This window comes from Mytilus californianus, unplaced genomic scaffold (genome assembly GCF_021869535.1).
Source record: "Mytilus californianus isolate M0D057914Y unplaced genomic scaffold, xbMytCali1.0.p SCAF_4, whole genome shotgun sequence".
NCBI lineage: Eukaryota > Metazoa > Mollusca > Bivalvia > Mytilida > Mytilidae > Mytilus > Mytilus californianus.
Window position 1 is genome coordinate 78,370,014 of NW_026262690.1, and position 12,715 is coordinate 78,382,728.

The 12,715-nt window shown below is 31.8% G+C and overlaps 1 protein-coding gene across 1 annotated transcript in view; it reads right to left on the bottom strand.

Annotated features, from left to right (window-relative positions):
• The window catches only part of LOC127738564 (E3 ubiquitin-protein ligase TRIM9-like), a 62,728-nt gene that overhangs the window by 42,475 nt on the left and 7,538 nt on the right, over positions 1-12,715 (bottom strand). The window contains exon 2 of the mRNA XM_052249853.1: positions 8,422-8,517. Coding sequence (XP_052105813.1) covers positions 8,422-8,517 — 96 coding nt within the window. The remainder of the gene's footprint in view (positions 1-8,421; positions 8,518-12,715) is intronic.

The following is a 12,715-nucleotide window of genomic DNA, read 5'->3' on the forward strand; positions in this document are numbered from 1 at the left end:
TAACACAAGTTACAAGTTTACCATAACATGGTATTAGCAAACAAAGAAACAAAAGTTCACAGTTATAAAATTGTGTTCTATTGCACAACAAAATTATTGAATAATATTTTTGACAGCAGAGCATAAATACCACTTTATACCAGTTGGGATTTCAACACAGGACCCCTTGCACAGTAAGCCATTGCCCTGCCAACTAAGCTTAAGAGCACAGCTAATGGTGGGAGAAAGGTTATATATCTACTAGGTCAAAGGAAGCACAGCTTCACACTTAAACTGCTAAACAAAGACCAACACAAATCAAACCAAAAAACAATGTTACAAAGTGTACAAAGGACTCAAATGGCAGGGTTGCACACAATGTTTCTTAAACAATGAAGAATGGTCTATAATGAAGCACTGATATAGCATAAAGCAATCATCAATCAATCCATCATGAACAGGCAAAACTGAGTTTTACTGTGGGTATGGCTGTGTATTTGTTTATTCCACATTGGCTAGAGGTATAGGGGGAGGGTTGAGATCTCACAAAACATGTTTAACCCGCCGCATTTTTGCACCTGTCCCAAGCCAGGAACCTCTGGCCTTTGTTAGTCTTGTTTTAATTTTTTAATTTTGGTTCATTTATATGTTTCAGAGTTTAGTGTGACGTCCATTTCCGTTGAACTAGTATACATTATTGTTTAGGGGTCAGCTGAAGCCCACCTCCAGCTGCAGGATTTTCTCACTGTATTGAAGACCCACTGGTGTCCTTGGGCTGTTTTCTGCTCTTTGGTCGGGTTGTTGTCTCTTTGACACATACCCCATTTCCATTCTAAATTTTACATATATAAAAATGTTAAACTGAAATAAAATATTAAGTTCCCAAGCAAAACTGGAAAAAAATTCTCAAACAATTCTAAACAGCAGGTAGACAACTTTAATATGTGTGCAATCTTTCTGTGAAGTTAAAGAACTGGGTTTAAACCCGTCAGAGGAGTTGATTACACAACATAGGTACATTTGTACATACTTGCTCTGCCAACGAAAATCACTATACTATAAGCTGGTTTTGCACTTTGTGCAATTTGGCCAAAAAAGGTCAAATATTATGGATGGAACAATTTCTAAATCACTAAGAATATAAATTTTTATTACTTTCCATTGAATGAATTGGTAGGCTTTATTAATAATATCCAGCTATGCATAAGTTTTTAACTGTTGTACTGTTACTTCAGGTGGGTTGATTGATTTATTTTTGGTGTTTAACACCACTTTCAGCACTCTTGGTTAAATCAGGTAGCCAGTTTTTATTGGTGGAGGACAGTGGAGTGCTATTGGAGAACAACAGACCTTTGCAGGAAAACTGACAATCCTAGTCAATTAAGAAGTGAGCCAAACACACCTGCCATGTGTGGGGTTCGAACTCACAAACTCAGTGTTGACAGGCTAGTGATACAAACTACTTAGAGATACTTAAGAAAAGCACCTGTTGTTAAAAGTAGCATTGCATGTAAAATATACAGAATTGATTTACCTTTTTCTTTCTTCTTTATGATTTAAAACAAAAATTATCATGTTAATAAATTTTAAATTTGCATTTTAAAATCCACAGAAAATTGTATAATAAAGAAAGTGATGATTAATGTAGATAGTATGAATTGATATCTTTCACCATTGCACCTACTGTTAATATCATCACAGTGCTGAATGAAACTTTCATCTAATTTAAAGGAAGCTGTTCTACACCTCTCTGACATGGCAAAGATCTCATCAATAATAGATTTACATTATTTACCTATCAATATGTGAAATCACTTATCACATTAAAATACAATTTACTGTCAGGTAAAACAACAGATATATCGGCTAAACTGCTGGAATCTGTAAGTTCTTCAATCCTCAGAACAAAAAACATGAGAACAAATGAAGAAGCAATACAGACTACAGGGAATGCTGAACAGTTACAATTCTTAGATAACAGATAAACAAATGGAAATCTCAGATACTCCAGTGGGGATACAAAAACATCTCATCTTGTTTCATCATCTTTGTATCCTCATTATTATATACATAAACCTACATTTTTTATCCTTCTTTTGTATATTTGATGAGTTTAACATAACAGCAATACAATACAAATCAAAGATGTCCAATGGGAATGCAAAAACTGTCAGTAATCTTATCAGATGCCATAATTTTTTGATGAGCATCAATCTCACATCTTAAAAATTGTGTATCTTTATTTAATAAGATGCATATCAAATTCTGAACAACCCTAAGAAAACCTATGGTACAAGTCATATTTTGATTTTAAATAAAAAGATGGCCAAAGCATACAATCTGTAAAACATCAGCGAAACAGAGCTTAAAACCTTATTCATAACACAAACTAGATTAACAAACATACAAACGTAAAACCAAAAACTTGTTAACACAGTATTGCTGCATGGCCGATCACTGTTTTGTTTATCAACATGGTATGTCTACGATTTCTCAAGCTTCACTAGCTGTCTGATGATGCTGTACAGTGTAAACAACACCAGTATCCTTTGCTGTCAATGAATTGGAACATCAAATCAGATGTGGGAGTGAATGGTTCAAAAAAGAAGTTAATAAACTCTTATACATAAATAAGATGTGATGTTTAAGTTTTTACTTCAGAAATGTTCAAAGTACTCCCTAAAGCTACAAGATTGAATCGTTGATTGTTACTGATAGTTGCCTCAAATATATCACGACTATTCAGAGAATAAGAAGACTATGACAAAAATCTGTTTAGGGTTAAGCTGCAACTCCTTACATCTTTAAATATTGAATTAAACTAGAATGATAAAATTTGTTTCTTAAAATAAGAAAATAAATTAAACCAAAACCTAGAAAGAGAAATGCCCAATATAAACACAAAAATTAAGAATAAATACAAAGTGATATATTTTGCAGGAATTTTTTTTTTACAGCAAAAACAATTGGAGAACTAACTATGTGTTCTAAGCAATTCCAACAATGCAGATCAGGGTATTTGTCCTTTGTACTGTTATGATGCTTCACATAAAATCTAATGGAACTTGGTTTCCCAAAGATGTTGAAAGCAACATTTCATAAATAAACATCCAGTTGATAACCTGAAATTAAGGTTTTATTTATTCTGAATGTTGGTGTTGACACAACTCCAGTTCTTAAGGAAAACTTCCATATAGATTTTCTTCCTTTAGTCAGGATGTGATTGATTGATAGATGGGGGAAAAGATTTATGAATGAAAATCAAATCAATTCATAAGAAGCTTTCAGACTCCTAACAGGACTTAAATGGATGAAAATTTTGAGCCTTTATGCAAACATTGAAAAGCAGTGATAAGAAGAATCGATACATCAGCTAATTTTGCATGAAATAGAGGGCTTAACTTCCACTTGCAAAACCAGGCTTGCAGAGAGTTATGGCAGACTGTTAGACTCCACAAATCTGAATCATCTGAGTGATGAAGATTTTACTTTTGTGTTTTATCAGAGTTGTTATAATTAAATTTGTCTATTCATTGTTAAGATAAAGTCTCTATACTGGGTGTAAATGTACATTTTATTCATTTACTTGTCTTCACAATCAGAGATGAAATGAAAGATGGCTTTTTAATGGCGATTCCAGATAAACAATTTCCACCACTGATTTTTGGAAAATTGTGCAGCCCACTATTGGCAGATGAGAGATTTATAGCCATTTTGCAGGAAAGGGCTCATTACTTATCAATTTTTCCATATTTGCCATTAATGTTTTGAGTTGAATAGCGTGTTTAAAGTAGGAACTATTCTAATGTTCTGCTTCTTACTTCTATTGTTAAAGCCACAATGGGTAACTGTGATTCATAATGTGAATATAAAAATACATTGTACATGGGTCTGTTATTACTGTTTTTTCAGTGTAATTGAAAGATGCATGCAAAATGTCATGATTTTGGGTTTTTCTATGTTGTTTTGCTGGTATGTTAATTCTATCAAACACAAAGATGTCATGACTTATTGAAGTCATTCAATGTTTTAAAAAGATTTCTTTTCAACAATCTCTTTCTTGATGTTCTCTGATTTGACTACTGTTATGATGATAAATTCATTTCAAATAATACTTTAAATAGAGGGGTTTGAATGTAGATATGGTAGATCAAATAAAGGAAATCAAATCAAAATTGGATGAAAAATCAAAAAAATTACAGTAAATGTGAATGAAAGTGCAATTTTCAGGGCTTTAACCCATCATTATTAATAAAACTGGGACTTTGAACTCTTATAATTCATCAACAGATTTATCTTTAAATAAAGCTTAACAGGGATATTCACAAAGAATTTCAAAAAATCATCACAATTAGTCTAGTATGCCAGTATGCGAAACAGAAATTTGTTGATTTCAAAATCTGAGATCAAAACTACCAGCCTTATTTTTGTGCCAATTAAGATAGATAGTTTTAAAATTCTATATTTATCAGAACAGTTTTCACGATAAACTTTTAAATCTACAGGCAAGGAGCTAAATTTTTTTTGGAAAATTTTAGTTAAATTCTGTTGGCCTGTAGAGATGATTTTTACAGGCTCGAAAACAATTTTACAAGCCTGGGCTGCTGGGCCTGTGGTTAAGCCTGGGCTGCTGGGCCTGTGGTTAAGCCTGAAGACTGGAAGAATAATCAGACATAGCAAATGGAAAACAATATGAACATAATTCAGCAATATAAATTAAGGGTCATAAAATAAAAAAAAATAGACTGTTTATTAAAATTTCTGTCCAGAATTTGAAAGAAGAATACCTGTTTACATAAAATATATTCAATAAATTGCTTCGCTGAGCGCAGCTGGATACGACCGCAGAGGTCCAACCCTGAACAGTTGGGGCAAAAATGGACGCAATATTCGCGCTTGATACAGGTCTGAATTTGGATTGTAATTAAATATTTGACACATAAAAGATTTAACTGTAGTCAAAGAACTTAGAATTGATTATATGATTTGAATTTATATTCAATTTTTTGCTTTTGTGCAATACACTTTGCTGTTGCGAATTGACCCCCCCCCCCCCCCCCTCCCCCCACAAAAAAAAATAAAAAATTAACCCCCCTTTTTTTTTTGCTTTTGTGCAATACACTATGCTGTTGCGTATTAAATACGAAGTATTTGGATTACCTCCCTTACACTGCTTTTAATTGTTCATTAACCATTACTTAATACATAATTTTAAAGCAGTGTAAGGGAGGTAATTCAAATGATGTATTTGAATTACCTCCCTTACACTGCTTTAAATTATGTTTTGTACTAAAGTATTTGTCCATTAATATAACCAGGACACCCTTGTTTTTCTCCCTTTTTTGCCCCCAATTCCTAACTGGTTTGAGCCATAACCCCCCAAAGCAAACCCTAACCATCCCTTTGTGGTATGGAAACTTGTGGCATAATTTCAGAGAGATCCATACACTGTTCCACAAGTTATTGTCTGGAAACTAGAAAAATGCTTAATTTTGGCCCCTTTTTGGCCCCTAATTTCTTAACTGCTGGTACCATAACCCCCAAAATCAATCCCAACCTTCCTTTTGTGGTATTGAACCTTATGGTAAAACTTTATAGAGATCCATTCACTTAATCTAAAGTTATTGTGCGAAAACCAATGTGTCTTTGGACGACGACAATGCCAACGTCATACCAATATACGACCGCAAATATAAAAAGATGTAAATTGATTTACTGTAAACTTACTAAACCAATTTTGAATTAGATTGTTTTGAAAATTAAAGTACTTTGAAACATACCCTGTATCTGACGTGTTTTTGAGTAAAATAAAGTAAAAAAAAAAGATTGATCTTAGGCATTTGATTACAACTTGTAGTAGAGCTATGCAAAATCAAATTTTCTCAAACTGATGAAGTTTTAATACTGTTCTTATTAGGAGAAAAATGCATTAGAAAACTTTCAATCATCTCTTTTGAACAATTCCCAAAACATCAATTCCACAAATGTCGCCAAGAAATGTTCTCATTAAGGATGTCAACCCTACTAAAATGAATTCTAAATTCATGATCTTCAAAGTAATTTGTTATAAATATATTGATTGGTATTTACAAGTATAACATTACTTCAAAGTTCGTTCAAACTCTGATCACCCTTCCTGTCTTTATAAATATCTAATCATATTATTTATTTATGAATTGATGTAAAATGCTTAAAAAGATTTGTTTGAAAAAAAATTATTGATTTTCTTTTTTTTCCCTCTGTTCTTTTTATTCATGAAGCCTTCAAATATTTGAGGAGTATAATTGACAAGGCTGCTAAAGTAAATGAGCTGAGGAAATGGGGACCAATTAGCACTAATGGTTGTACTACAATTGCAATTCTCTCCAAGTAAGAATTGGTTTCTAGAATACAATCAACCTTCCATTTCTTAAAAATTTCAATCCATGCTGTTCTTAATGAGAAATCAATTTTAGTTTGAAGTATTTTGTTCTCAGCTAAGCTCTTTTGTTACAAATAACTTTTTATTATATTCTGAGATTTTTATGATGTTTGGCTTTTTTGATTTGACAGTTTTATAGCGTAAATTGAAACTTTAACTTCTTTTTCCTTGAATGAAATTATATGAAATTAAACGAAAATTTGTTCATCAGCTTAAGGCATTGTATCAAAGAACCTCCATCAATGTCCTACAGGAATCAATGTCCTACAGGAAAACAATCAGAACAAGAAGATGCAATTGAATTTGTAAGTAGGCAGTAGGAAAAATGCACAACAAAATTCCTGATAGAATTTTACATTTTAATCATTTCAAATTGAAACTAAAAACTATTAGCTGAATTAAAACACATAAATTCATATTGAAGCCCAATATACGGCATGGTTTTATTAAGAGAAAAGGAACACAAATTATTACTAGTAATAATAACTTTTTAGGTTACTAATATGTGTTTGTCACAATAGTACACAACAGCTCATCCTAGAGCATTTTACAAACATGCCAGATATCAAAAGTGTATTTTCTTTACTTATGATAAAATTATTCTGGCATGGTCAAAAGTAAAAGGTCAGGCATCATGGCAAAAGAGATATTGTCTTGTGGAAATACTTAGCAGATATCATAAGTCTATTGCAAATGGTAAGAAAGTTCTTGTTGATGTCTTCTTGTAAAAACAAAATCTTCATCTAGAGGTCAAAGGTCAAGGTCATATGAATATGGTACATGGCATGTTGTCTTAGGGAAATACACCAACATTAGAAATCTACTAAACAAATGAAATCAAGGATTTCTATGCAATTCCTTGACAAAATGAAAACAAAAATAACAACATTTAGGTCAAAAGTCAAGATCATGAATCAGTCTTGCATTCATTTTTTCTTCTTAACAACATTGCCAGTAAAGGCATCTTTGAATAAACTTACCACAACTGAACTTACTATTCAGGAGTAACCAGTTGTTTATAGAGTAGTTTGACTCAAGCTTATGAACATGTTTTGCATGTTCTATTTTAGTGAACTTTTTACTGTTTAGTTTGTTTATCTACTGATTATTATTTTGTCTGTCCTTTAAATTGGTCCTCGAGTCCAATAATGACCTATATTTTTACAGATTAATGGATAAGAGAATCCCAAGACATTTTCTTTCTCTATTATTGAACAATCTTATATTAATAAACTTGAACAAAAAGGGTAAAAAAATACTTGGATAACTAGTTTCTGATTACCAAGATTTGTCATGCTCCAAAAAATTAAGATGCCAAGGTCTTTTTTAATGAATAAGACTGTGTATCAGAGGCACAAATTCAATATTTATAAACCTACTTGCACAACACATTAATTGTAGATGAGCCAGAATTCAACCATCATAAATCTGAATCTCTGAGACAATTCTATGATGCATGCAATTAAATGTTTACAACAGTCACCATTATTTTCCTGAGCTTATGACATTCAAAAAGCTCATAAAATTTTGTATCAAAGTGATAAAACATGCAATGTCCTGGAGAGATATAATAAGATAAACATATTTACATAGCACATGAAAAATGTGATTATTTTGAACTAAATGTCTTTGTATGATGTCATTTACCATTGTCTAGAACAAAATCAGATGACAGCATTTTCTTAAATTCCTTATAAATTACATTAATTTAACTGACAAAAATATAAGTGCAAATGAGCTACAGTAATCATTTCTTAGCTGCTTATATATCTGCTGTCTAGAATGAGAAGATTAACTCCCCTGAGAATCTAAACCTGTCTATATCAGAGATATCATGCACTCAGCATTGTAATAATGGTTTTGGTTTTGTCAAAGTGACAATATCTAATTATACTGTGGTATTTATCTTCAAAAATATTGTCTTCGATCTCAAAAAGAGGAGATCCCCTGTCAAACTAATGTTGTTAGCTAAATAGATGCTCTCAAACCATTCAAAATGTTTCCATGGAAATTTAACTTACGTGGACTTTTTCTGACATTCCTTTTAATCTTTGTATAAATTCTGTCCCAGCTTTGGCTTTCTCTGATAATGACTGTAATCCATGGGACAGTTCTGTCTGTAAAGAAAAATTTACAATAGATGAAACATTGAAATACTTTTACTTCATGCTATAATTTTTTACTCCAATTTTTTTAATATTTTGAAGTAAAAAATGCTAAAAGTTGAAGCTACAGCCTAAATTACATTTTAAAATCTTACTGCAATAAAGGCAATTATATTAAATAAATGTGGATAGTGTCCACATGTGGACACAGATGATGCCCCCACTTGCATATCATATAGTTATAAAGGGACATAACTGAAGAACGGTAAAAGTGATGCTACCCAAATTTGAACTTGATCTGAGTTTTGTTGTAATAAGCATTGTATGTAAGTCTCATAACATTTGGTTGAGGCAAACTTAAGTTAGAGAACAGAAACTAAAAATTTTGCAATTTTTCCATTTATAAAGGGGCATAACTCTAGAACGGTTAAAGTGACACGACCAAAATTCAAATTTGATCTGTGTTTTGTGGTAATAAGCATTGTGTATAAGTTTCATAACATTTGGTTGAGGAAAACTCAAGTTAGAGAACAGAAACCAATTTTGGGACGTACATACGTACAGAAGGACAAGGGTAAAACTTAATGCCCCCACCACTACGGCTAGGGCATAAAAATCTTGTGATAAAAATCACTCATAAGTAAGGAGTATTTCTGTATAACTTATGATGAATTTTAATAAGCTAGTAAGTCAAGTCATTGAATTTCTATTCCACTTAACAGAATATCTTCTTTAAGCTCCTAATATTATTGATATAGGATGTACCTTACTTTCTTGCATGAAGTCAATTCCTATAAACTCTATCAGTACCGCAGGCACTTGTCTCAGAAAAAAATTTCCTATATACTTTAATGTATATAGGAAAATTTTTTCTGAGACAAGTGCTTGTGATCAGTACATGAAGAACAAGCTGTAGTCAATTTATAAAATCAACATTGATCAAGTGGAATTTTGGTAAATCTAAGTCACCTGATGAAAGCTGGCTTAAAAACAAAGCATTCTGGTTAATATTATCAGGTGTACACAAAAAAAAAAATGATTGGATAAAAACATCCTAAACAATTGAAATTCAACCAATGATGTGATGCTTAATTCTTATTTTAGGAACAATAAAAAAAAAATGAGATTCTGAAACGGAAAAATAAACCTTTTATCTTTAGATATCTTTTCATACCTATATCTTAACCCAATGGAATTGTCTGCCTGTTTCATTCATCTTTATTATTTAATTCCAAAGAAAATGTATTTTTAACTAATGATCTGCAAAAATATCCAATATCAGTTCTAAAAAAAGCAACATCAATTCTACCCCATGTCTCCTTTCATTCATAACCTTATTGTGCATATATAAAAAGAACAAAGTTGTGGAAAAAATTACATGTACCAAAGAATTGACAAGACAGTAATACATTCATTGTAGACATGAAAAGCAATATGTATACATCAACCCCAATTGATAGACTTCTCTTATTTACAGATCTTTCCATTCTCTAATATCAAATTACTTAATGGAAAAGAATTGCTTTGAGGCCTTCACACTGTCAAGTTTACAGCTTGTATGTATTAGATACAAATCAATATGTATTTAGTAAAAAGAATACATGGCAAGCTTAAGACAAAATCTATTTGTAAGGTTTCAGTTCTACTTTTGAAGTACTAAGCAGAGAACTTATAAATCTTCTCACGAAATGTTGAAGTATTAATGTTTTACAGTAATGTCTAAATTCCTTAGACGTTAAGCAAGCAACAATCAATCAATCAATCAATCAATCAATCTAAAATCTTTTGTCAGATTTCCTGGGTGTCATATGCATTAACTCTTAAGTTGGAATCTTATTTTTAGTTCCATAATGCTCAACAAATATGTACTTACTTTATGTAAAGCTTCCATGAATGACAATTTAAGATTTCCTAGTTACATATATCTCAAACATGCTGAACTGAAATGTTGTTAAGTCTTTTACAACAACATAAACGTAGGGTTAATTGAACTAACATCATTTTTTTAAAACCATTAAAATAGCATTTTTGTCAGTCAGATACTACTCTATGGAGTATATTCATAAATTCACCTATCTTTGCCATACATATTTGTGTCCAAAAGTACATAACCTATTTTATACACACACAAAAAACTGAGTTCCTTTTTAAGGCTTTTATCATAACATGTATACAATGGCCCCAAGAGTTTAAATGTTTCTAAATTTTCATCATTTACTCATAGTTAAGCAATAAAAACATTGCAAGATATTTTTAGCGTAAGCATTGATAAGTATAAGTATATATTTAACCAGCTGCCTATGTAGATAAGGACATCTAAAGGGAATTACTTGTTGTAATCAATTTCTATGCTGGCGCCATGATGTTGTAAATCAGACAATTCCCTCAACACCTTGTAATTTACATCAAACACACTGGTCAGTCAATACACATCTCAGAAATGACCAATGATTAATTACCTAGTGGCCAGCTATGACAGAGACCATGTACTTTATAGAAAACAAATCACAATAGCAGTCCTTTGTGAATCAAGCTTATGTTTTGCTGTTATATGGCTGACTACTTTTTTAATTCTCCATCTGTTTCCATTTTATCATAAAAAGTCAAATTTAAACAAAAAGCTATTCAAAATAAATTTAATGGAAGTAATTCTCAATTGGTTTTGCCTGTTTCATTGCAAGTGATTTATCTTTGGTCTGAAACAAGAACCTCAGAAACCAACAACCAAAAATGTCCAAAAAAGATGATGGTGTTCCATCAATCTATTATAAATAACATTTCATCTTTGAAAATCTGGAAACAATTATTTCAGACTTTAAACCAAAGCATAACATTTGACAACCAATTTAGATTTGAAACAAAAGTTGTTCTGGTGAAACTCTAGTACAAATGTAAATCAGAGGTTATGGAACCTAACAGGAGCTGGTTTTTTTTAGAAATATTATTTCAATACCTACTTTTTCTTACAACATGTACAATATCTTTCAACATTGCAAGTTCAAAGAAAACTGATTCACACATGTTTGGTTTTGGTTGTAAGACCTTGTTTTCTCATTCTTACCCAGCCAACAGTTCATCAAGTTTACTTTGTAAAATTATAGTTTGAAGAAGAAATTTACTACCGCTTTTAGGTGTGTATAGTATTATAGCGATACCTAATAATTAAATGTATAGGAAAACCTGAAAGTGCTGAATTGTATTGGAAATCCAAAGATGTAATAGACACATTACCATGAGAAATTTATTTCCTCCGGAAATATAAGTCTTCTACAATATACCACTGATGGTTAATAATCACTGAGGCTATAAAACATTGTCAATTATATTATCTCCTGATGGAGATTTTATAACAATTTGTCTGGAGTAACACTGCTTCAACATAGTATGAGATAGGAAATAAGACAGGTCATTTCACTCCTATATGTAGGAGATTTTAATTAGATATAACAGACCTTGTAATTCCTATCAGGATTATTTTTAAAGAGAGATGCTGCTTACAAGAAAGCTTCTAAAGGAAAAGTTGAGTTTACCTCTTCCAATGTTTTATGGACACCGTCATAATTTGGTAGGTCCTTACAAAATATCTGTGGCACATATGACCAGATATTTTCCTTTTGTTGTAGCCACAATTCCCTGCACATTTCCTCATTTATGACTTTTGACTTAAATAATGTGACAGGTGCCACATGCACTTATAGATGAAAATAAATGGGGAATGTGTCCATGAGACACAGATGATGCCCCTGCTTGCATATATGTTATAAAGGTACATAACTCAAGAATACTAGTAGTAAAAGTGATGCTACCCAAATTTGTACTTGATCTGAGTTTTGTGGTCATAAGCATTGTCTATAAGTTTCATAACACTTGGTTGAGGCATACTTAAGTAAGAGAACGGAAACGAAAAATTCAGCATTTTTTTCACTTGTGAAGGGGCATAACTCTAGAACGGTAGAAGTGACGCCACCAAAATTCAAACTTGATCTGTGCTCTGTGGTAATAAGCATTGTACATAAGTTTCATAACCTTTGGTCTAGGCAAACAAAAGTTAGAGAACGGAAACCAATTTTGGGACGTACGTACATAAGTATGTACAGATAGATAGACGGACAAACAAGGGTAAAACTTAATGCCCCCTCAGCTATGGCGGGGCATAAAAAATGCTTGACCATCTAGGGCACCCCAGTTTACCATGATTTATAGCTGGCTT